Here is a 26,796-nt window from a genome sequence, read left to right as displayed (position 1 = left end):
GCGCTGTTGTTTTTTTCTTTCATTTGTTTATTTAAAAGTTCATTGAATTTTGTGATACTGATGTAGACTTCTAGTGATATTTCAGCATTTACTTTGGCTGCCATTGTCATGGGCACAATTCTGTTAAGTGTTTGTGTATCACAAGGAAACCAGTTACCCATGGATGCATATCAAGAGGCAGGTGTCACACGATCAACTTCATGGATTAAATCCCGCAAGATGTAATAAATGATAAATGTATGCCATGTGTCACCGGATGCTACAATTTCTGGCATCCCAGGGAAATGGCATTAGTCTAGCACTACTTTCAGGGCGCCTACACATAAATGTGAGCCGTACACGTGCAGTGACTTCATAGACCAAGAGCAAGGCTGCAGTTTGCTTTTGTGATGCAAGTGATGCATGAATGGGGTCATACTATAAGGTTCTGGGAGAATGCCTTTGAGCTATTAGCTGAAGTGCACCAAACGCTGCGAGCCCCCTACTTGCCGAGTCAGGAATGGCACGCGCATTATCAGCATGACAGAACATTCTTGACAGGAAAGTAGCGAGCGCAGCGTTTTCAAGAAAGGAAACGCAAGCATGACAAATGACGATTATTGTTGTGTGGCAAATATACACCTCAGAGGGTGTACAGTCTGTTTCACATTAAGGGAAAAAATGGCTGTGGCTTAGGTAAGGTTAAGCCCAGGATGCGAAGCATACTAGCCTTTATTTTAGTTGTTGAACCACTGTTTAGCCTGGTGAACTGCTGTTGCTTGGCTATATTTGGTTCGGCTAGACGAAGAAACAACTCATGCATTACTTCTTCGCCTTCAAGAGTGGAACGCGACAGCGTTCCCGTCGACCCGCCAAGGGGTGTAAGACAATGGGCTACAGGGCAGCGACTACGCGCCCCGCATTGGACGCGGTGAGCGTCGAGCAAAGCAGCGTTCGGCGCGGCAACGAAATGTGCGCCTGAGCAAGAGACGCACGCCTTAGAAACAGCTCGTTTCTAAGGCAACACCGCATTCACTAGAGGCGCTTTTGTACCGCGTTTAAGCATCGTAATCGTGGCTCAGTGGTAGCGTCTCCGTCCCACACTCCGGAGACCCTGGTTCGATTCCCACCCAGCCCGTCTTGCAAGAGTTGAGCCAAAGCCACTTCTCCTCTGTCGTGACGTCACGGTGTCACGTGATTTCATGGTCACCGCCGCGCCTGAGGAGCTGGGTTGAGCCCTCGTAATATGCTTCGCATAAAACTTGGAGCACATTGCATCGTGATGCAGCGAGCGCTGGAGTCTGGCGGCGGCAGCAGCTCGCGCAGGCTCAGACGCTGGAGGGACGGAGTAGTGATCTGCGTCGTTTGCTAAGACAGCGCGCGCTGGCCGCATTGTCGGGAAACGTGCTACTGTCAGGGGCAGCGCACCAATTTTATCGTTACTGCAGGAACTGAGCTGATATTCCTTACTTAAGGTTGTGCGACGCCAAACTCTGTGCCTTCATTGGCAATAATGGAGTTCCACAAACTTCTTTTGACAGCATGCTTTGTTTGTTCTTTCGAAAGACCCAGGTGCTGAGTGCATGCACGTATATCTCTCCACTGTGTGTGCAACCATAACAATCAGCAACAAGCCGCACCAAGATGTGCGCGTAACCTGCTCGGTCTTTATTTGACTCGAAAGGAAAACAAAGCACTCAAAATAACTATTGTTACGTTCGACCAGCAGGGGCTGGTGATCTTCGGGGAAACGACCGACGGAAAGACGCCATCATGTCTGCTGCGATGACTTGCTTTGGAAGGACGGCAATTCACTAATCCCCAGCCCATCGGCGCCACCATGGCTGCAGCGGTGGCTCGTTTTGTAAGGAGGACAATGCGCCGTGTCCCCAACGCAAGGGCGCCAAGATGGCTAGAAGCAGTCGGCAGAGCAAGTATTGTTGTGTGTACGCCGTCACCATCAAGGTCTGTTTGGAGAAGGGGAGCTCCTGGAAGATATTTTGGCGGTGCCCTTTCACGCAGCTTAGAAGTCGTCAGTTAATGGACAGACGCGGCGGCCATTGTCTGTGGAGACTCTGTGATAAAAAGGCGCCTGCTTGGGGCAGCACCGTGTCTGCGAGAACCCACACACCTCGCCGTGGTCAGTGCCACCTGTGCGGAAGTGAGTGCATAAACCCTCCCCCTCAAAGGCGGATCGGCTACGATGACTTTGGACGCTCCGAATTGGTCGACGGTGAACTGCCGTTTTTCCTCACCTAGGGATCTAGGGAGAACAGAGTGTATAGGAAGCTTTAGCTCGTGCCCAGCTCCGACGTGACCTATTCAAATACATGTAAAACGCAAAAACGCTTTTCTCAGATAACCCCTGGACCGATTTTAATGAAATTTGATGCATGTGAGAGAGAAAGTTAAATTCTACTGACTGTTCTAAGCGGAATTTCGATTTGGAGCCTGAATTTTGTTACAAGAATTTTTAAGTTTTTGCAAGTTCAAAGAAAATAGACGTATGAAGTTCATAAATTAGAACAAATATTGCTGTTCTGTAAACGACATCCGTTAAATCATTCAAAGCGGACAAATTCGATATGTCAATTTATATCTTACGTGAATTTGTTATGTTGTGTGCAAGGGTTCTGCAAAAGAGGCATTTCCATATTACAGATTTTTTTCAGATTCATGTGTAACATGAATTTTGTCCGCTTTAGATGCACTATCAAGTTCGATTCACACAATTTTGATACCATTTTTCCTTGCTGAGTTAGCTAGTTGTAAACTTGATAGTTGCGTTTTCTAAAAATTTTCTATTTTCACCAATTTTTAATAAAAAACTTACAGCCAAATTAAAAAATTCGGAACCAACAGTCACTAGATTTTTAGTTTTTTTTTATGCAACAAACCTCGTCAAATTTGGTGCTGTGGTTGTCGAGAAAAACGAATTCTCCTTTTACATGTATTTAGATAGGAACACCCGAGCTAAAGCTTCCTCTTAAGGAGCCATTGGCGGCTCCTCAGTGTGCATTCCTCTTTTAGTCATGTTAGACTGATGAACTGTAACAACCTCAAGTAGATACTGTAAATAAATTCCATATTCCTCGTTCTCCATGAGAACCATGTCTCTCCCTTCAACAACGTCCTCAGTGTGGATAAGTTGGACAACGGCATGGGGCAGCTACCATCTATTTCATGCCCGACCCCAACCATAACAACTGGTTGACAGCGGTCAAAGCAGAAAGCTGGGCTAGTTGGTGTATCATCATTATTCAAAAGACAGCGGTGAGATGGACTTTGCGACGTGGTGCTGTGTCTGCGGTGAGTGCTTGGTTCTTGCTTTGACTCTTATAGGCTTCATTTTGTGATTGTTGTGTTTAGAACAGTAGGGAAGCTGGATTGTTTATTGCTACCTAGGTTGTGTTTACCTAAATATGTTTAACAAGCAGGACCAATGCAGTAAAGCAGCAATCATGAAGTTAAGGACACTGCTGAGAGACAAATTATTAATTGTAGGTGAGCAACTGGGCCTGGAGGCACGCAAGGAAATGCTAAAATCGGAATTATTGCTTCTGATTTCCGAACAGGCCAGTGATGAGGACATTGAAATTAGATTAGAACTTTTTTAAGAAAAGAGAGAAAAATGGGACACAGCGAGAGAAGAACGGGACAGAGGGGAACGCGACAAAGATCGTAAGTTAAGAAAAATGCAACTTGAGCTTGAAAGCAAACGTTTGGAGTTGTCTCAAGGAAATGAAGGGGCTCAGGGACGATCAAGTGAGGCAGAATCATACCGCATGGACAGGCTGTTAAAGCTATTTGAGGTCGGGAACGACATAGCTTGCTCTTTAAAAATTTTGAAAGGACTTGCGAGAAGATGAACTTTGGTCCAAGTACATGGCCACAGCGGTTGCTGTCTATGCTGCCGTGTGAAGCTGCGGAAGTAATTGACAGACTCAGTGCGCAAGATGCATATGATTATGCGAAGGTTAAGGCTAGTCTTTTAAAAAAGGACCGCCTTTCAGCCGAAGCTTTTCGGCAAAGGTTTAGAAGCATAGGCAAGAAGGATAGCGAGGGATATCTGGAGTTTGCATATAGCTTAAAGGCCAACCTAATCGAGTGGTTGTAAAGCGCGGAAGTGTACGAGAGCAGAGACATGATTATTGACTGCATGTGTCTAGAGCAGTTTTACGGAAGCATCCCACCACCTGTGAAGCTGTGGGTGCAAGACAGAGGAACTGTAAACACTGTGGAAAGGGCGGCAGAATTAGCCGAAGAGTACGCAATGCGTAGAAAGCTGAACGCCGAGGATGGAAATTGGGATGGTCGAAATAGACCGCGGAAGCCATTTCCGTATAAAAAGGGTTCGCAGACTAGACGATCGGAGCCTGTAGACGTGGAGGAAAAGCCCGCAGAAAAGAGCGAGGAGAAACCTAACGGCGAAACTGTACAAAAAGCAGAAAAGAAAATTCGAATCTTTTAGACCGATCCGTTTGAAAGTTTGCACCCTTTAGCGCGTATCTCGATAATCGTTATCTGTCTTGCCCGCAGTTCCTTTCTTTACTGCGAGCCGGTATACTTCCAAGCATGCTTCCAAGTCGCGAACGGCATGCGCGTTATCAGCGTGATTCGGCCTTTCGCGTGATTCTCGACAGGAAAGTAGTGAGCGCAGTGTTTTCAAGAAAGGAATCGCAAGCAAGGCAAATGATGATTATCGTTGTGGGACAATAAACACCCCTAAGGTGCAACTGTTTTAAGAGTGAACGTTGGTAATATCCTGCTGCTGCGTGCCACAAGGGCGTCATGACGTCACAACCCAGCACCCCCCTCAGAAACGAAACCGAAGCTGGCCGCGGGGAAAAAAAGCTAGTAAATTGTTTAGGGCGATCTGAGGCTTGTCACTATTCTTTATAGAGTATATAGGTCTAGGATATTTGTTTAACGCAAGAAAAATGGCTAATCAAAAAGCAGATAGGACTTAGAGCGAGACGAAACAACACGAGCGCAATGGAGAAGTCGCTGAAAAATAAGCGTGTGCGCTCGTGAACATAGAACAGTGACTTGCGATGAGTTTGCGAAGCATACGATCACAAACGCCCCCGTGTCTAGATTCAACCATATATAGTTTCATACAATAATATCGTAGGAAACTCAACAGCTCGTGACTCCGAGAACCGCGGAGCGCATCATGAGCTACGTAAACTTTTATCACGTGGTCTCTTTCACTCGCGCGTGTCTGCGAGTTGCCGGAGTTGGCTGGCTGCGCCAGCCCGCGTTCGTGTAGTGTTTTCGCTTGCGCCGAACTTCCTCATTGTGCGTACGACAAGCCAGTTGAAAGCGCTTGCTGCGGGAACGCCTCACCGCTCCCGCATCGATACAAAAAGCGCGATCCTTCGGACTTGTCTGAGTGCTGTGTGGACTGCGTCAAAGCTTAGAAATGTGCAACGTTCAGAGTGCGACGTTGTTTTTCGTTATCGCCTGTTGCGTCTCGCCCGTAGTGTTTACATCTGATTCTACACCTGCGGCAACGACAAACCAAGTGCCAGCCGCGACAACGGAGCCTCCAGTGTCTACTACGATATCCCCGCAAACAGGTAAACTAGTGGTAGTAGTACTGGTACTGCGTTGTATCAGTTGGAGTCTTTCACCCTCCCCTTCGCGTTGTACTGAGCTCAGCAAGTGTCGGTGCAGAGATACGCCGACTGAAATTCCCTCTTGCCCTCTGCGTTATGCTAAAAGCATCCGCCGCAGTGTATCTCGAGCGTACTGTGTGGCATTTCCGTTGACCCTATTGATGACTGAATTGCGAGAAGGGGCCTATGCAACGCCTACGATCTTTCATCACGAAGCGCAATAATGCAGATGATTCGAAATTCCACAAAAACAGCCCTGCAGCGCTCCCCCCCCCCCCCTTTTTTTTTTCTTTCCCAGCTATGTATGCAATCAGAAAATCAGTAGAACACTCGATCGGGGTGACGGTAATAACAACGAGCGAACTTGTGGGTTTTCCCGACTGCGCTGTTAATAGCTTCGATAACTTGCATTGCCACAAATGAAGATCCACCTTTTTTAAATTTTATCGCTTTTGTGTTTGCGTTTTATGATGTTTTCGCGTAGGAAGCAATCCCGTGCACTGTGGTTTTATTCGAAGCCTCAAAAAGCGGAGTGCGCAAACTTTTGACTGTGACCATGCGCCGCTCTAAGGTTGACTACCCCATAATTCCGCTTAAGCCGCCGTATGTGCGCATCTAGCGCACTGCGCAACGCAATGTATGGTCCTTATTGTGATCGGTCACGGCACGTTTGTGCAATGACGCTTTGATTGACGTCTGGCCGTGACTAATGGGCGCTTTCCTTCCTGCCATTTGCGCGCTTGAGCCGGCAGTCCTGGCTGCGTTCTGGCCTGTTTGCATCCGACAATGCACTCTTGTGACAGTATATTTATAAGCACTATTCAATTGATGCCGTTTGTCGCGGTGGCCCCCTAGCCGTGACATGCACGGCATGCTCACCTGTATTAGTAGCATGTAAAGAATCGTCATGACCTTGGCTATTATGAGCGTCATCAGGGAACTGACGAGCGTGCTCGAGTTAAGAGTATATCAAACTTAATGCAGATCAAGCATCTCTACGAGTAATATTCAGGCACATCTGACTTCACTTGTGAGCGTGCTGAAAAAGTTCAATGCAGATTAACTTCAGTGAATATCAGAATTACCTTCTCACAGGACCGTTTTACTGCAAGTAAGCATCACTTAATTTGAAGTTGTGAACATAATTTAGTATAGCGTTTCTTTGCACAACAATGACTACAAACTCTGGAATGCCTTGTTATAATGGTAAGATGAGCCCATTTTATACATTACTTTCTCACGGACCTAATAATGCTGCCTTCAAAACTTCCATGAACAATAGCCTGGAACAATACCGACTGCTACATTTTAGGGGGAATTCACTATCTGTATGAAGCAATGTGCCTATTTGCTCCAAAAGGCTAAAGTAATGGCTGAGCTCATGTGGACATGAAGCTTTAAAGATTTTTACTATCTGTTGCTCGTGTGCGTACCACATAACATTTTGGCTGTATGGAAAATATACTTGACATGCTACTGGGAGAGATGTAAGTACATTGCATGTAAAGTAACTGATAAAGTCTGTAACAAATTGCAGTTGTAAATTCTGAAGAAATACTTACGAAGTGCTTGATGCTAAGAAGCCCTTTATTTAAGTGCTTTGCTTGGTGATTTTTGAGAGCTGCAAGGAAGACATGTGGTGGATCCATTCACACTGATGAGGACTTTCTGTAAAATAGTTTATTAGAAAACAGGGACATGCTGTTGCTGTTTTTCACCCATATGTGCACATCAAATTGTTGCTCTTTCAGCTGCGTTCTGTTATTGTGAGGCATGCTAAAGTCAGCATCTCGGCATGCAACTTCAGCTGCTTTTGCGATATGCTTATTTAATGTTGACAGGCTTCCATTCACATTATTTTTAGTTCTCTGTCTTTGTTACTGTCTGTCAAAAAGAGCTGATGAGCAATTACTACATGGCAACTGTGCAGCTGTAGATATCGCTAAGGCTGTTGGCACTGTGCAAGCATCCTGTGCCGCCCTGCTCTATGCGGGGTATAAAGCTTGTAACAGTGGCATTGGGCCAAGGTTGCAGATGTTAAGTACTAGTTCAGCTTCTTTAAGAAATCAAACCTTAGCTGAAAATTGTGTGCTTTTAAAATGGAACAAATTTTGAGAATATGTTGCACTAATAAATAGGGAAACACTGTTGGCATCAAAGCCAGTCTTGTTATCCTTGGGCTTTTTTTTTAAAATTTATTTATACTATACTGAATTTCTCATCTTGCATGTCTCGTACCCAAACTTATGTATTGTTTTGCCTACTTTGCGTAATTGATCATGAAATGAAAGAATCGTTAAAATGTACAACCTCTAGCTGGGATTACCTAACAATTCCATTACAATCCATTTACTTTTAACACTGCAAGAGTGGTCTATTTATCCCACTAATAACATCAATGTTGTTTCTTTCAAGCAGCAGTCGTATTAATTTACCAACTTTGTGCTTTTTTGCTAAAAAATGCCTGCAATGTGATATTGCATTAGAATTTGCAAGTTCTTCTTTTGTATGTACTCGTAAAACTTGGTTTCCAGAGCCAACAGTCATGTTCTCACTTTTAGTGTCTTGCTCTTTTGCATTTGCTGAGCTTGTGGCAAGGCTGTTGACATCTGGTATTTTGCTTTTCAGCATGTGCTCAGAAGACAAACACATCTTGTTCCGACTGCTTAGCAGCTGGCACAGGGGTATGTATGTGAAGTGAGCTTATTGATCACATAAAATGTACTGACGTCATAACTTTTAGAAAGTGTCTGCAGCGTAGGTAAGCAAACTCTTTGTACAAATTGCTCATGCCCAAAGGAGACAACAAAGGAAATATTTTTGCAGAACTTGTGTGAGTAGCACAACATATTCTAAACGAAGAAAACTAATATGGCAACAAAGTACCAACAAAAAATTTTTTGTTTGGAATATTGCAGTACCTTTTGCTTTACTGTATCATTGACTAGAGTTGGCGAAACTTTCCAGCCTACATTTTCTTTTTTTATGCTAAAATTTCATTTTCCTCCCCATTGTTTTGTAAGTGTTAATCTAAGCTGCATATTGCAATTACTATGGAAACTGATAAGTCACCATTTAAGCTGTTACAATAGTAAAACAGTCGGATCTTGAAGGGCACCACCACACACAAAAGAAAATGGAAAAAAGCAGACAGAACAGAGCTTCATACTCCATGCTGTTTACATGGTAAAACATTCAAGACTTACTCTAAATTAAAAAAAACATGCATTAACTGGATGTTTAAAGCAAGTTTAAGATATGTCGCTCTCATGCAGTAAGTTAACTAAATGCAGAAAATGATGAGATATTTTGTGATTGTGCGATACTTTCTTTTTCAGTGCTTCTAAAACATTAACAATAAACATACAAATGGTAAAACATTGCTTTCACTTTTGCACTGCTCCTTCGCTGTATTAAACACTTGTGCTTACCATGCTCTCAATGGGGTACAAACCCACAACTAGTCATGCGTTGACCTACTGAACAGTGGATAGGGTAGTATATGGATGTTTATTTTTAAATAACATGAAAAGAAAGGAATAGAAATTACTGCTGACCATTATATCCAGCCTTAAAGTGTGTTACAGGTGTTACAGTTAACAATTTTTCATAAGTGTGTGTGCTCAGGATAATCTTGATTGTAATACCAATGCATTTTTAGCAGATTTTACTGAAAGATATCTCAAGAAAGTGTCACTAGTCTTAGGATTTCTGCTAAGCGGACATGACTTCACTGCTGCTTGACTTTAATTTTGCATTTGGAAGGTGTGCCCTATATAGGACAATTGAGAAGTTAATTAGGGAACTTTTTAATTAGCTACTTGGATATTGTGATTTGTCAAGCAAGTAGTGGTTGCCTCTTAAAGTAACCCACTTAACAGCCTTTGAATAGCACCTTAGCAGATGGAGCAGACACCTGGTAGCCAGCAGTTGAACCTCAATATAATGAATTACAATATAACAAATTATTTTACTTTTTATAACTTCTTGTCTTGTAGTTAAGTATGTTTATATCCAATTTCAATATACTAATGAAATTTCAATGCCATGGACGCAGATAGTCAGATAACTTATTTACATGTGGTTGCTTGTGAACACACGTCTTAAGGTGCGTGCCGCGCGACACACAGCGGCCATCAAATCAGATAGCGGCGAATCCAGCTGGTCATGGCCTACAATATCTCCCATCGGGCGCTGCCTGATATTGGAAGTCATACCTGGCGAGTGCGGTGTCGGTGCAATAGAGCTTTAGTTTAACAGAACAGTGGGATCTAAATGCACATGCGCAGAACACTAAATGACCCATAGCGTTTAGCATACGCATGCTATTTTTCAGATATAATGTTACCATCTTTGTGTAGTTTACGTAGTTTACATAAAACATGGCAGTGGTCCCAGCCACCTGCTTCAAACTAAATTTGGCATTGCTTTTGTGGAATTAATTTCGTTCGAAGCAGTGGCTGTTTAAACAAACAACTTTCTCTTAATCTCGGGCTTCTTTGACGATAGAGCATTATGGATAACCTTGCAGAGTTTTTGAGATTGCTTCTTTTTTCGAATGTGTCGAAGCCTAACGAGTGCAATGATGATGATGATGACTTGTTGGCATCCCCGTTGAAACAGGGCGGTGACAAATAGTCACTTAGCCTGCTTCAGTTACTCAGGTATGCTATACATGCTTTTAATTCTGACATTTTTGTATGCATCTGTTTAATCTTGTTTCTCTTCAAGACTTCTGTATCTACCTTGTACCGCTACCTATGCCTGTAACAGATCCAATCGTATCAATCTCTTCCCTGCTTTTGTTCCACCAATACTCCAAATGTCTCTTGCTTCTCTCGACTGCTGACCATTTGATGCTTTCGTCTACTTTAAATCCAAGGGCTTCTGGAAGGTGTACATTACCTACGTGTCTCACTTGTTGAATCCCTTTGAATTCCATTAGGATGTGCTCAGTGGCATCTGGATTTTCGCTGCAGCATACACATGCCTCATTTAGTTACGAATATTTGCTCCGGTATGTTTTTGTCCTTAGGAGCTCGAGCTTCAAATAGCGACTTCCGTTCATGTCAACAGACAGATTTTCCCTTCTAATTTCTTTCTTCGTAAATCTCCTAGGTGTCATTTGTTTCCATTCTTTGCATCCAATTCATTGTCTCTGTCTCTCTCACTTTCTTTCTGATGACTCCAGGTTGTCTATGTACACTTTCAGTAGCCTATTCTTGGTTGCCAACTTTCTTTACCTCTTCCTCCATGCTTTGTCCATGCTTTTCAGGTACAGATATTGGTGCACTTTAGCAGCGCATTTATTTTGATCTATGCTCCTGAGTCTTTCTTCAAAACTAATCTTGCTCTGCGCTTCTTTGACTTCAAATGAGGCCCAACCCATGACACCCTGTACTGCCTCATTAGAGGTTTCGCCGTGGGCTCCCAAAATGAACTAGCCCACTGATATTTAGTTAACTTCCAGCCCCAACGCAATATCTGATTTTAAGCACAGAATCGCATTTGCAAATGTTAGCGCTGGCACCATTACTCCTTTCCAGATTCCATCCACCACCTCATATTTATTGTAGCCCCAAAGTACTCTTAGTTTCATTATTGCTGCATTCCACTTCCCCTTTATTGTCAGATTATCTTAGTGGGTACTTGACCAAGTCACTCCTTCATTTATGTAAATGCCGAGGTATTTATATTACTTGACTATGGGTATGGCTTGCTGTTGAATAAACACGATGTAATTGCTCCTCTCTTCATTGAAAATCATAATTTGTGATTTCTCTGTGCTAAACGTAAAAGGGGCACTAAAGGTAAATACTAAGTCGACGTGGACTGTTCAAATACTATTCCAGAAACCTCGCAATGCTTGTTTCATGCCAAGAAAAGACATAGTTTACGAGAGAATTGAATCTGAAAAACCCGAATACTTTTGTCGAAATTCAAATCTCCCGCCACCCAACCAGGGGAGTGGTGACGTTGCATTCGCCATCACTGCCATTTGCTGCCGTTGATGAGTAAAATGGCACCCGACAGACGACGGTACCGAGCCTAGACGCAGTGGCAGATTTGCCGCTGCAGCTGCTTTTTGGTCAAGTGGTATGGACCGCTCAGGCATTCCACGACATCACATGGAAGTTGAATTCTCTGCTGCTTGCCGTTTCTGCGAGTTTTGCAAGCCAGCAAAACCAGCGCGCCACTACATCATAACTACTGAAACTCGAAAGCATAGGTGGCGCGAGTCGAACGAAAATAAAACCTTTCGACTGCCCGCGTCGTTGTCAGGGTTACTTCAGTGAGTTCTTTTTTCTTAAGGTTATATAGAACTGGACAAGCTGCATCTTATTTTGTCTTATAATTCAATGCAAGGGTGATTTGTGCAACAAGTGATTGAGTACTGGTGACAGAATTTAACTGACGGGTGCTTTCGTCATTGGGCAAGTACTTGAATATCCCAGGGGAGTCTCTAGTCATGTCCTGCATTTACCTATTTACCTCAATTTTTCAATCATTAAGGCACTGCTCACAACAGTATTGACGCCTTAGACGTCCTCAAGCACTAATCAATCACTTTAGCTTGACTTAATATTTGTCTTAATCTTAATCCATAAGAAAGGGGACACCAAAGACTTCGAAAAATTATAGACCGATCAGCTTACTGTCCATTGCCTACAAAGTATTTACTAAGGTAAGGTATTTACCAGGCAGGATTTCGTAAAGGCTACTCAACAATAGACCGTATTCACACTATCAATCATGTGATAGAGAAATCTGCGGAATATAACAAACTCTTATATATAGCTTTCATTTCAACTATGCTTTCTTTGTGCCGAAGTTATCCCTAATAACGTTTCTAATGTATTTCAGCTCATTGTCTCCTACAAAAATGTTACCATCTTCATCCCTTATAGCCGTTTGCAAATCTTTAGTTGGAACTCCAAGTGCTCTTACTTGGTCCCAAAATCTTTTTTGGTGCACCTTTCTCTCTTTTGTGAATGTTATACACCCAACATTCACTTGTGCATTTAATTTTCTCTTGCATGAGCCCACCTGCCACCCTTTTCTTTTCTTGTATTTGTTGCATAAGGAGCACATCTTCATGTAATCCCCACTTTTCGACTTCTCAATAATCCCTAGACACTTGCTTATGGTCTTCTATAGTTTGCCTTATTTCCGTGTTCCACCACTTACATTGTTTTATCTTTTCAATCGAACAATTTTTTTGCCGTGTCTGTTTTAGCTCCTGCTGCATAACGTCTACCAGTTCCTTATATACCCAGATTGTTGTAGGAAACGCTTCCATTTTCTTCTGTGTTTTTTACAATCTCTGTTATTTGCTTTTCATTCATCTTTAGAAATTGCGATGTTGTTGGTGCATGTCTTGCGTTATTCTCTCTTAAAAATTTTAAGATTAGACATTTTAATAACTACTCAGGCCATGGATGGATGGATGGATGCATGGATGTTATGAGTGTCCCCTAACAGTTGGTGGGTTGTGCCACCAAGATCTTGCTATTACAATGCCTAATGTCCTATCTAGGTTAAAAAATAAAAAAATAAGAGAATGCAAAAACCCACAATGAATTCTCATAAGCACACTTTCTGACTCCCTATTGTGAACTTTTGTTTTTGTAGGTCTCCGTTTTTTGTTGTTTCGCTACTTCCACCAATCTTCCAATTGCCTCTTTTTAATCTCCATTGCAGATGTTTACTTTCCCCCTGCTCTCGCTGAATCCAAGGGCTTCAAGGAAGCCAGTGGTGCCTAAATCGACCGTTGGGCAGATATCTTCACATTTTAATAAAACATGCTCCATCGTTTCCCTAGCTTTACCGCAGCAAGCACATGCTTCTTCTTCCTTCTTATATCTCGCTTTATAGGTGCGTGTTCTAAGGCATCCTGCTATCGCTTTGAAAATTAATGAGCTTCCTTTTGAATTATCATAAAATGTTTCTTTCTTGATTTCGTTTTTTCCTCTTAAGTCGTTACTCATGGCAGGTTTCTTTTCCATTGCCGCCACCCGTGAGATTATTTTAGCCTCTCTGACTTTCTGCCTTTGACGTTCTTTGTTGCTGTGTTGCTCACCCTACAGGCCGCATACTTGCTGGTAAGCTTCCATATTCGTTTCCTCCCCTGTGAGTCAATGCTTCTCCTGTACAAATACCTCACACTGTCACAACCCAATTACATTCTTTCATATTCATCAGTCGTTCTTCAAAATCAATTTTGCTCTGAGCTTCCTTCACTTCAAAGCTTTGGTAATATACAGTTTAGCAATGCAGGGAATTGAATTAAAGCTGCAAGCATGGGCAGAGAATAATGGCATTTTGGGAGAACTTCAGAATGGCTTTAGAATAGGTGGGTGTTGGATGATAACTTATTTGTTCTTAGTGTATTGAAATATCAAGAGTAGAAAGCAGACCATTATGTGTGGCCTTTTTAGACATTACAGGAGCGTATGACAATGTAGACTGCAATGTTTTATGGGATATTTTGTAAGGGGAAGGCTTAGCAAACATTTTGTTTCTCTTTCCATATTTCTCTCATTATTACACGTAGAAGCTCACTGTATTCCCACTTTTTACATGACCATTTGTCAAGTTCTTCCTCGACTCTTGCGACTATATTTGCTATTTGTTCAGCGTTCAAATTTGGACTGGCCATTTGTACTCCTTGCTCTCTTTCTAAACTACATATCCCATTTTCAAAATGATGTGTTTATAGTCACTCCCTATGCTGCTATACCCTTCCTCATCAATGTCCATTTCTCTCAACTTATCATGAATTCCTTCTGTCATCATACAGTAATCAATGGTCGATCGCCGGTTTCCCACTTCGTACATGATCTGCCCTTCACTCCTAAACCCTGTATTCACTATAACAAGGCTATGTTACACACAAAGATCTAGCATTGACTTACCCTTGTTTTCGGTATTGCCATCTAGATCCTGTATGTGGGCATTCATGTCACCTAATAGGATAATTTCGGCATCGTTCCCGAAACCCTTAATATCTACTTAGGCATTCCACTAACTCTTGATTCTTCTCTGTGCAATTATTTCTGGTCCACAAATACATTATGCCCAGCCAAGTTTTCTTTCCACTCATTGTACCTGATAGCCAAAGATGCTTTTGACATTTTGAATTTACTCTTTTCCATTTGGTTCCCTGATGGATGAGCATTCCGACTCCCACTCCCTTTCTTTCCTACTTAGTTCTGTTGCACCCTTCCCAAACATAATTACCAATCACTGGCGGCTCTTCCGGGTCTCTAAGGTGCATTTCTGTAACTGCATACACCCCTATTTGTTCTCTATTTAACTGCGCCTCAATCTCTGCCCACTTTTCCTTTCTTCTGCCACCGTGCATGTTTATGTGGCCTATTGCATAGCCATCTTTCTTGTTTCCCTCCTTTTTCTGTTATTGACGGTGATGCTATGCTGAGGTTCCCCTAGGGGACCGTCTTCATTACTACCTACTCTGGCCTCCTGAGAGCCTGTGAGCCCTCTAAAAAAGCAACAGCATGACCAGCAACTCGCCAGCCCACTTCTCGTTCAAGCCTGTAATTGAAGTGGATCCCGTCTCGTGCAAAACCATCACACCTTCTCACTTCCCAGTTTACTCCGAGAACCTCAAAACCTTTCTCTCGGCTCATTTTCCATGTCGCCTCGTTAGCAGCCACTGCGGCTCTTTGTACGTGACTGTCACGTACAGGAACCTCCGGCACTGTGCACACCACGATCTGCACCTGAGGGGACGGCTTGCACAAGTCGTCTACACCCTTCGCCAAGTGCTGGACTAGTCCTGTCCCTTTCCTGTTTAATACGTCATTTAGCCGACCTGCTACTATGACAAGGTTGCGCACATGGGCATTTTCCGTGAAGGTTGCTTTTGCTCGCTCCGTGAAAGAACCCAGTGTCTGCCCTGGAAATGTCCCTACCGCCACTCTTTTATGGCCTTTCACCCTCTCCACAATTGCTTCTAAGCGCCTAGCCAGGTTTGAGCAACACCAGGGGGTGTTGGTTTGTGTCGCCAGCTATAATCACCATTTCACTCTCTCCCTGCTTCCCTTTGTCCTTTCCCGCGTGATTCGGAAAATCGCGTAGGGGATAGCAGCACCACTTATCAACGAAGTTGGGAGATAGATGCAACGGCATATTGCCTCTGAGATCCGGACATCTCGGAGGCCGTGGTCGATAGATTGTACTGATTTTGCCACGTACAAACAATGCACATTCCGGCTTTCATTGCGCTGCCTCTTGCACTTTTCGGATGTATACGCAAAGCATCGCGAATAAATAGAATCACTTAGGCGCACTGTGTATGCGAAATTTAAAGCTTAATCGAATAGTGACCCACACGTAAACTGCGCTATCGTGCTGTACTAAAACTCGCTTTCTGAAAAATTAGTTTGCGGAATGGTAACGCTAAGTCCCTTAACCCTGCTATTACGCTAACATTAGAGAAAGCTGTCTAATGTATCACGCATTCATATAGACGCATTCTATGCCATGTGTATCTGAGCGTGCGCTGCGTCAGTGCCTGATTTTTTATATTTGTTGTTGTGGACAATTCTCTGTGGATTTGGACGATAGCAGCGATAAGCATGAGTAGCAGTATGGGCACCTGCAATGAAGTTTACCTGTACATGTCGCGCCACGTAGCAGTGGCAGTGAGCACCTGCAGGTAGATCTTCACCGTTATTTTACCATTGTCTGTGGTGCGCTCAGGCCCATCTGAAAGCCTGCTTTTCCAGTTTTCCAATGGATTCAACACAACCTCTTGGCAGCTCCTCCATGAGAAGTGTGAAAAAAAGAACAAGCGCAGATACTGCTGCATTAAGGATTGTCACAACCGCGAAGGGGATGTCGGCATCAAATTGTACCACTTCCCTTCAAAACCGTAAGGCAATCTGGCGGCTGAAATGGATCGTCGCGGTTCATGTCGGTCTTGCGAATTTCTGGTAAACAAAATAAGACTTAAATGCAAGAAGAGGAAGAAGAAGAAAAAAAGAACCAGCACCGGCATCCATAAAAACACACAATAAAGCATCAACTGCATAAAAACACATGAGCTGATTCCCGCTGTTGTAAATCAGTTTAGATAGTTGTTTAGCTCGTCTTGCTCTGAAAGAAATCCGCAGTGGTTGTTATGTGTCAAATCTAGCTTCATAAGCGCTCCGTGCTTCTTCCTGTGCCAAGAGCAAGACGCGAATGCTGGAACTGAGCTCATTCATGCCGATGTTTTCTTGCGCTTAGAACAACAGAACTAAGGATGGAATACACTGCAGCACATGTCGAGTATTCAAAAATTAGCATTTCTCTTGTGCACATTAGTGCATACTTAATTTGTTCAATATTCACATTGTTTAGTCTCAGCCGATTGCTCTCTATGATGCTTCAAAGGTAATGCCCTCTCACATTCAAGCCCGAATGACAATGCCAGAATATGCTTGAGGCACTTTGTCAATGGGGAAAAAAGCACTTACCTGCCAATTTGCCAAAACCTCTACAATTGTGAGGTGCAAGGCATACTCCAAGTAATGAAGCAACAAATGACAGTTGAAAGACATCCACGGCCATATTTGCTCACTTGTGGCATAAAATAATGATCTGTTAACTCACTTTGAGTTCGACTTCGTAAGCATGCTTGCTTTGTTGTGACAAATACTTCACGACCTGAGGTGGTTGCTTAGTGGCTGTGGTGTTGGGCTGCTAAGCACGAGGTCGCAGGATCAAATTCCAGCCACTGTGGCTGACTTTCAGTGGGGTCGAAATACCAAAACAACCGTGTAATTAGATTTAGGTCCACGTTAAAGAACCCCAGGTAGTCCAAATTATTCCGGAGTCCCCCACCACGGCATGCCTCCTAATCAGATTGTGGTTTTGGCACCTAAAATACCATAACTTAACTTAAGCACCTAGCTGTGATATCCATGCTGTCTACTTCTTTGACAGGATATGCATGGTTGTAGTTGTAAATTTGACGTCCTTTCTCAAGTGTCGGTGGTCCAAAATGGGCCTCAATGTTTTAAATTGTTAAAACCACAATTTATAATGACCGACAGGTTTCACACGAGCACTGCAAAAGCATGCCTCTGTAGCAGTGGTCTCCTCAGTGTTTCACGCAACTGACACGGTGGCGCTGACGGCTGAGCCTATCGCTGCACCGCCTGACCACTGAAAGGAGCCCATAGTACTAATCATTTCTACATCTAAAGAGTCCAAGTGCAATAAGATCATATGGCACCCCGTGCACCAGGTGCTCTGAGTGCGAGGGCAAGCCGAGAAGGATGGTGGCTTGATCAGCAGGCCCGTGCACTCTGCTTTATGATGTCGTACTAGTTGGATGAAATTTCCATTGCCAAGCCCGGCGTGATGAAAGCGGTGTCGTCAAACTCACCGTGGCTTACCCACACCTTGACAGTGCAAGGCCTGTGAACTCTGCTTGATCACATCATGCTACTACGCCCAAAATTTCTTTTGCGAAGCCCAATGTGACGAAAGCAGTAACGTCAATATCACTGGGGCTTACTAGGGAACATCCCCATTAGATTCTATGCCAGTTTAGCCAGACAGCATGACATCATGGATCGAAGTGGCACCGGTCCTCCCGCGCACAAAAGTGGGGTAGTCAGCAGCACGGTAACGTGATCAAGCGTGTGCTGGGGGTGTCCTCTGATATCGTCGACCCTCTCCAGGCTACACTATCAGCCGCGGCGGCATTGGTGTACAGACGGAAACTTACAGGCTTCGCTTATGCTGCAGATATGAAGATATCGTCGACACAACATGAAACTGTATCTTTGGTCGCCGACTCTAAAATTCAACGTAATAACTTAATTTTTCTCATTGAAAATAGCTTTTTTCTTCCCCATTGCCCAGTGATTCAGAAAACTTTGCGCCCCCCTTTCATCTAAGAAAAATCTGCTGGCAATGTACTTATTTGCATAAAAAGTCGAATATGTCGTAAAAGTCGAAGTCGAGCAAATTCAAACATAACAAATTAAAGTGCCGATTTTTGTGACTTAATTATATGAAGATGTAAATGTACGATATAAATCCCAGCATATTGCCTCCAAGATATTCAGTAGACTATGGACCCTGCTCCATCTTGGAGGTCATGCTCAGGTGTAGCATGGTTCTCAGCATTTTAGGTTCTGTGTAATTTCTGGCAAGCGGTAATCGCGGAGCTTTAGGTGTTTTAATGAATTTAGTTATCAGAAAAAACATCTCTTCATTCTAGCTTTTTGTGGTGCATTCACTTGAATTTCTAATGTGAAATTTGCGCTGAGGCTGCTCTGTATCTCTGCTTCAGCGTCCTAAGTTTTCTTCCAAGAGTGCTTCAGAAGTGAAGCTCTGCATTTTTTTTTTTTTCTGAAGTTTCCTTTCCGGTTTGCCCTTCTAGTGTTACTACTGTTCTACAACAAGAAGATGTGGCTTCTATCCATACAAGAGGCTAATCCCAAGCCATGATGAGTGTGCCTACTTCTCAGAAGTATACTGGGGTGTCTGCTTCAGTAAGTTTCCCTGCTTTTGCTCTCTACATTTAGATAGTGATGTTTTCCACTGCGCTGTTCTCTCCCCTTTTCTGTACTATTTTCCTTTTTACTAATGCACGGACTATACTACAGATCTTGTTGTAATGAATCCCTATTCAGCACGAAAATATATTTGTTATGTCCAATATTCCTCCCATAAGCATATACTTGTTACCTGCTGATACTTGTGAGACACATTTTAGATTAACTTCATTATACACGTTAATGCATTAGATACATGTTCATTGTATGGATGTTCCACCGTAGGGATGCTTCTCATAGATAGGATGCTGTGACATTTTACATTTGGACATGATGCAGCAGTCAAATCCTGGCTTCTCCAGTTGGATAGCAATTGACGCATAATAAATGTGAAGGTGTTCCTTTAGTTAAGTGCATAATAAGTAAACCCAGGTTGTTAGAACCAGTCTGTCACCTACTGCAGCATGTCTTGTAGTGTGCTTTGCAGCTTTTAGACACTAACAGTTATTACTTGTAAGCAATATTTAGTGCAAGCTATAGCTATTGTGGCATGCCATGTCTTGGTTCAGGCAGGCCAAACACCAGCAGTAAGAGGGATACTTTCAAACCATGTGAATACTGTCAAAACATTTAAGTGCTTTATATGCCAGCAGTTGGCAGGCTTGACATTCTTTAGCCTTGAAAGAAATGTAGTCACAGCCATTGCCAATCGTTGAACACTGAGACGTGCAAGCTTCTGCGATGTTCCACTTAGCAAAATTTTGTTATAGCCTTGAGACTGCTTATTGTACAGTGCAACATAGGGTGGTGTTGAGAGTGTAGGTGAAAAGTGCGGGTGCTTGCAGTAAGTTTTGACTTATTCTTTGTAAATTGCCATTTCGATTGGTAATAGGTGCAACAAGCTTTCAAGAACTTTCCTGAGATGTTCATTGTTTTCTTTCCCTCAGACATACGTTATGTGAGTACGTGCACACACACATGTACACATTTTACAACTTGTCTTCGGTTTAGGTTCTATATTGGTATCATACAAGTCACTGTGGGATGCATAAAAATCTGCACCTGGGTTCTTGTACGTTTTGGCATCTGGGTTCCTGCTTGAAAACTACAGCTTGGCATCCTGCTTCACTGCTTGTGTTGGTCATTATATTTTCTTCAATACAGTTTCCCTACAAGGAACCGTGATTGCTATCAGCGTGGTCGTCGGCACTCTGTTGCTGGCACTAGTGGTGTGCTGTTGCTGTTGTTGCCGCAAGCGCCAGAACAGCAAATGGCTGCGTGACATGGCTAGCATGGAAGAAGAGCGGAGACAGCGTCAGGAACGTGCAGACGAGCGACGAGCTGAGCGCAAGACACGCAACGATGACATCCGACGCAAATACGGCCTTGTCCGAGACGAGACCCCACCTTACACTCGTTTTGACCAGTGATTTTTCTCTTTCAAGCAGCATAGCACAATGGAGTGGCCGTTGCACTATGAGCTCTATCTTGGGCAGTCTGATCTGCCATATAAACCGACTAGCACGCCAGAGGTGTAACAGCAAACAGCCCAGCCACAAAAGGCGCAGCTTTGTTTTATGGCACGTGATTTCACCATGCATGCTTGAAATGCTGATGTACATTCAGCAAACTGGATTGACATAGTAGCTCAACTTGCTCCACCCTTGCCTCAGTGAAGACAAAGTTTCTTTCCTAAAGTGAGCAGTTTTATGCGCATTTGGCGCAGTCGTGGCTGAATACTAGAAAAGCATGTGTGAATTGCACATGTGAACCTGGCTGCTTTAGAGCTACTGTTATTTTGCAATTTCCTTTTGTAGGGTACCTTTGTGGTCGCGTCATCACATTCATCAATGAAGGCAAGCAGAGATTGAGAGGTTGTAATATGAGGTTAGATGAAGAAGCGAAGAAAGGCATATAGAACTATCCTGTGCACTTCAACCTCAAATTTTTGTTGCAGAAGGGCAGTGTGACACAAACAACCTGTGGTGTGTGCTTTTTTATGATTAAATGTACACTGATGATAGTGCAAATTTTTAAGAATACCTGCAGAGGCCTTGAGTACCTTCAGATTAAAGCCCAAGAAGAAGGAGCCTGTCGTGTGTTCAGCACAACTCTTAATTTTTTTTTCTGCCTCTTGCAGCTCATTTTTTAAGTGATTATGGGTACTTAGTTTTGTTGTTGCACTTACACAAGGTTTGAGGAATTCTCAGGTGTATATTTCATATGCATTGTTCAGTGTGTGTTGTTATTACACATTCCTAGGCACAGTGGCCTTGTTGCTGTGTGCTTCTACAAGTGGAGCCTTCCCTTTCTTAATAGAATTTTCAAGGAGTTTTACTACATACAGCCTACATGCAGTGCCTTTGCTCTTGTCACCAGTGGTATGTTAATATTTGTTTAAAAGTGCTTAGCAACCTACATTTAACATGACCCATGCATTGCAAATGTAAAAAATGTTTGGCAAGGCAGTTGCTGCCTAATTAAAGTTTCTTGTTTTCACTAAATTTATTGTTTTGTTCTGCTGCTATTGTCATTCAGTGGACCTTGAATGTTGGGTTAAGGTTGCATAATGTTGGGTTTCTTGAATGTAGTTGAAGCTGGCTGTGCTGCACCCTAGCAAAAGAAAGAAAGAACAAAGATTTAATATGGGCAAAATTTTGTTTTACAGCATTACAAAATTTGACTAAAAGGTAGTAAAGGACTCAAGAAACTTTTATCAAAACTATAAAATTTACAAGAACAGATGAACAAAGTAGGTGCTCATATTCTGATCACCAGATCCTGAGCAGCACATTTCATCTCTTTGAATAGACAGTTGTTTGTTGTGCAGGCATCTGTGAAGTGACCATCATGCGTCAGTTATGAGTTTTCTCACTGTCATAGTAGTAGCATTCCTTATAAACCCAGATATGCAATCTTTTGGTTGCAATGTTGTTATTGATACATACGAAATTCTTTTCTACCATATGCCCCTGCATTTTGCGGGCTATCTAGAGAAGATAACCGAGCACAAATTATCTTGTGGTGAAAGGTTTTTTTTTTTTTGCTGCCTGCTGATCTCTCTATAGCTGAAAAAGAAAATGGCTGGGTGCTCTGTCATCATTTATCACGTGTGTTCCAAAAGCTATCATATGGTGTACTGTGATCTCCATACAGGGTGTGTTTTTTGTTGAATGCTAGGGGGACTGTGTGCACTGCAAGCGATATCCACTTGCGAATGTTTGCATCAGCACCAGACACTTTGGTAGCAAGATAAACAGGAAATGACCCCTGCTACAGAGAAACATTGAACTACAATGACTTCCGTTTCAAAAACAAAAAGGGAGAGGGGGATAATTTCCTAGGAATAATAAAGGTATTCCGCTGTTCTCACTGGTGTCTTGACATGTATCATTTTTATGTCCACTAAACATTCCTGTACCCTTGTTCCTTCTTCAGGCTTATGCAGTTACGTTGTGGCTGACATTGAACAAGTAGCTCCGTAAATCTATTTCATAGAATTTTGTTTGCCAAAAGTAAAGTTTATAGCTCGCCCAGCCAAATCTTTTCTTTAAGACTTAGGTTCTTTTCCCATAACCCGCAACTGAAATGAAGTGAGGGCGTTAGCCGAGCTTGTGCGCTGTATCAAGATGTCGCTACTGCCTCGCAAACTGCGTCGCGATTGTGCGAACGCAGAAATAATCGTCTTCGAGTAGGGTACAGCGATTGCCGGATTCGGAAGTAGGACCCTGTGGGAAGGATCACCCCTTCCCCAAGACATAAACACCACCCTCCTCCTTGTCGTTCCCTCTCCTGTGCTGTGATACGCCTACAACGAGTGTCAGCTCCGAGCGCTCTCATCCTTCCTATCTCTGCGATCTTTCCGTCCCTTCTACACAATGCTGACAGCCGGCCCACGTTAGACAGTTACGATGCGGTCAGCGGGCTTTTATCTTCTTTGTCGACTAATATCTCGTCTCTCGTGGTGTAAAACTTACGACTTTTTAAAAAGGGACGCAGTTCTCATCGAGGGTGTTAACGAACCGTTCCCCGCAGATTTCTGGGCACGTCACTAGGTGCCTTGGACTCCATGCTGTGTATTGCGATCTGTAGCGTTGTGTTCGGCGCTGATGAACAGCCGCAGTGGATTATAATACGAGCCCAAGCAGGTTTCATGGCCTCCTACAATCGCCGACCAATAATTCGGGCTCGACGGGGTCCGCCGGAACGTGTCCGAGTAATCGGGTATCCGAAATACAGGATTCGCGCGTGAAAGAAGGGATTTTATTCCACAAGTGGCCAAAAAATTCGTGGGGCCGCAACGTTCATATGAGGACGGATTGCTAGCGAAGCTGTTTAGGCTGCATACATGGGCTGCACGCATTGTGAAATCGTACATATATATATTTTTAATACGGCCCCACACTACGCCGATACAAGCGCTGCCGCGGTCACTGCGCCCCCCATGCACATGCCGCAACCGCTGCTGCAGCCACGATGGCACCACCGACACGCGTGACATTATAGCCACATAAGTCCAGGCAACGTGCACAGGCGCCGTCGCCACACACTTCCCCCTCTCATTATTCGTCAAACAGTATTTAAAACAAATAAAGAACATGAAGGCCAACTTGCTAAACTAAGCGCACTGTCTAATATATATATATATATATATATATATATATATATATATATATATATATATATATATATATATATATATATATATATATATATATATATAGTCACGCGTTTGTAAAACTATTTACGCGATGTATTTACAAGAGGTACAAACACAGCAGCTGAGAATCCCGAGAGGCTGTTGCCACTTCGTCTTCACCGTCGACGACATTGTCGTCTTTTCCCACCGTTACACGACGCCCGGCTGAAAAGGCACCGTCTCGGTGCTTCAGACGCGGCCATCGGTAAGGGCACAGTAAGGCTTAAGCCGAGGGACGTGTACGACGTCATGTGATGTGGAGCCGGGTGGCATGACGGAGGTCACAGGGATTATCTCGTGACATTGGTCACTTTACGTAGAACGCGGTAAAGGCCTTTGTAGCACAAAAGCAGGGCTCTCCGTCTCGGAGAGCCCTACTCGGCAGCAGGGGGACCAAAGTAGTAAGAGAGAGCCTGGTGAAAAGTATACGTCACGATGGCAGCGATTGTAAGCGTACGGTTGAGTTTCCTGCGATGCCACCAAACGAGTACGGGCAAGCTGGCGCACATGCTCAGCGTGGGCGATGGCGTCGCGGACATACTGCCTCGAATCCCGTAGCAAGGGGAGTGACGTGTCCAATAGTAATACAGGGTCGCGACCGAAGAGCAAGTAAAAGGGGGAATACCCAGCAGTATTGTGGTGTGATGAATTATAGGTTGTGGGAGTTCCTTCGGTATACCGGGGCGCAGTCGTTGCTGTGCCTAAGGCTCCGGACTTATTCGCCATTGCGAGGAAAACCTCTCCCAAATGCCTGCCCCTCGACCCGCGCGCCGTTTTCCCCGGGCGCCGCGGCCGCGCCCCGCGACGTCATGCTACGCGGCCCTGCGATTGGGTCGTGGGGCGTGACGTAGGGAAGAAGCCCCGACTGGGGACGATCGCCGTGCGCGGGAGAGTCGTGCTGCGAGAGGGACGAGCGCCGGTCACGAGAGGCAAGCTGCAAGGTACGTGAGCGACCAGCTATTTGTGTCCCCAACGCCCCGGCCTGGGGACGTTCACGTGCTTTGTTAGCTTGCGTAAGTGTGACTTGCTGAGTGGCTTTGCGTTCCGCCCTTGCGGTAGTCGCAGGCGCTCAGTGCGTCACATTTTGCGTGTCCGAACCGTCGCAGACCATTGTCGGTGACGGGAAGTGCTAGGTAGCGTTTGCGAACGCATTTCGGCCCGCGCGCGTAAACCATTGTTCGACGCGGCGTGTAACCCGCCTTCCTCGCCATCGGGAACCGCGGGCGCCGAGTGTACTCCGTGTGTTTGTGTGCAGTCTGGTACATGTTGGCCATTGGTGATCAATAAACGCCTTAACTGTCCTGGACGCCGTGTGTTCCTGGGAGAGCGCCCATGCGTACGGCCAGAGCCGTCCAGGTCTTTCGGCTCGGTGCTCGAACCTGCGGTGGGTCTATCGCCGTGCGCCGTCGTGCCGCGTCGTGAGGCTGCACTTCTCGGGGGCCACTTGGCGACGCCGTGCGCGGAGACGTACTGTGAGCCCACAAGGTGAATGTGACATAAGGGAGCACCACATCCCAGTCCTTGTGGACGGGTGAAACATTTCCATAGCATGACACTAATGGTCCGGTTAAGTCGCTCAGTAAGGCCGTTGGTCCGGAAATAATAGGAGGTAGCCAATCTGTGCTTGGTAGAACATGAGCGTAGGATATCGGCGACGACTTGGCGGAGGAAAGTGCGGCCACGGTCGGTAAGGAGCTGTCGCGGGGCGCCATGTGCAAAAGTTGTATTCCGGAGTAGGAAATCTGCGACGTCGGTTGCGCAGCTCGTGGGAAGTGTCCGAGTAATGGCATAGTGCGTCGCGTAATAAGTAGCGACAGCGATCCACCTGTTGCCGGAGCTGGACTCTGGGAAAGGGCCAATGAGATCCAAACCCACGCGAAAGAATAGCTCAGGTGGGATGTCGATCGGCTGTAAGTACCCGGCAGGAAGCATTGCTGGCTTTTTCCGATGTTGGCAGGGCTTGCAAGCAGCTACATAGCGCCGTATGCGAGGCCGTGCCAGTAGAAGCGGCGGCGCACGCGGTCTAAGACCGAGCAACCCCAAGGTGTCCGGCAGTTGGGGCCTCGTGAAGCTCCTGAAGCATGGTTGACCGGAGGTGTTGAGGAACGACAAAGAGAAGGGGAGGACCGTCAGGATGAAAATTACGTCGGTACAATATTCCGTAGTCTTGAGGACGAACCACCGTAACGATGGATCAGTAGGAGGAGATTCCATTCGGTCAATGAGGGTCCTCAAAGTAGCGTCATAGCGTTGCTCGTTGGTCATGTCCAGAAGCTGGGAAATTGAAAGAACGCTTGCGGAAGCGTCCGTGTCTGCGTTGGCGAGCGTGTGTACAAGGTAACGGGAGAAGCAGTCGGCGTCCTTGTGTAGGCGACCAGACCTAGCTACACACCACCGAATAGGAATACTCTTGTAGCCGCAAAGCCCATCGTCGAAGCCTCCCTGTGGAATCCTTTAAGGACGAAAGCCAACAGAGAGCGTGGTAGTCCGTTACAATAGAAAAGGGCCTGTCGTATAAAAAATTGGAGGACGCTTAAGCTTCGCCTTCAAGAGTGGAACGCGATAGCGTTCCCGTCGACCCGCCAATGGGTGTAAGACAATGGGCTACAGGGCAGCCATCACTTACGAGGCGCCCCGCATCAGACGCGGTGAGCGTCGAGCCATATGGTCGAGCAACGCGGCGTTCGGCGCAGCAACGAAACGTGCGCCTGAGCAAGCGGAGCGAACCAAAGAACTCGGTATCCCGGAGGGGGAAATGATGCACGCCAGCCAAACGCCGTGATCGGCACGGGCAGAGAGATAGTGATCTAAAGAAAGGAAGGACGCTTGATTCTACAGAGGGAGCAAGGCGAAGCGTTGTCAGGGGAGAGAGTCCGAGCCGCGACAGCTCCAATGCGCGCGTGGCGCGCCATCTGTCGGGGCAGCGCCGTACATGGAGAGGAGGGGGTCTTCTGTGTTTGCCGCAAGATGGCTCTCCGTG

At 44.8% G+C, this 26,796-nt stretch overlaps 1 protein-coding gene and 1 long non-coding RNA gene across 3 annotated transcripts in view; one reads left to right on the top strand and one right to left on the bottom strand.

Moving 5' to 3' along the window:
- Positions 1–5,211: 5,211 nt before the first annotated feature.
- On the top strand, positions 5,212–22,489 carry LOC135901750 (pituitary tumor-transforming gene 1 protein-interacting protein-like). The gene is made up of 4 exons (XM_065431577.2): positions 5,212–5,561; positions 8,229–8,284; positions 19,003–19,114; positions 20,282–22,489. The coding sequence occupies exons 1-4, from the start codon at positions 5,405–5,407 to the stop codon at positions 20,545–20,547; spliced, it is 591 nt and encodes a 196-aa protein (XP_065287649.1). The 5' UTR covers positions 5,212–5,404; the 3' UTR covers positions 20,548–22,489.
- The window catches only part of LOC135901751 (uncharacterized), a 25,906-nt gene continuing 20,703 nt past the window's right edge, over positions 21,594–26,796 (bottom strand). For both annotated transcript variants that reach the window (XR_010564263.1, XR_010564264.1), the window contains one exon: positions 21,594–21,730. This is a non-coding gene — a long non-coding RNA (uncharacterized lncRNA). The remainder of the gene's footprint in view (positions 21,731–26,796) is intronic.

The sequence above is a fragment of the Dermacentor albipictus genome, chromosome 1 (assembly GCF_038994185.2).
Source record: "Dermacentor albipictus isolate Rhodes 1998 colony chromosome 1, USDA_Dalb.pri_finalv2, whole genome shotgun sequence".
Lineage (NCBI taxonomy): Eukaryota > Metazoa > Arthropoda > Arachnida > Ixodida > Ixodidae > Dermacentor > Dermacentor albipictus.
This window is presented reverse-complemented; position numbering and strand designations above follow the sequence as displayed.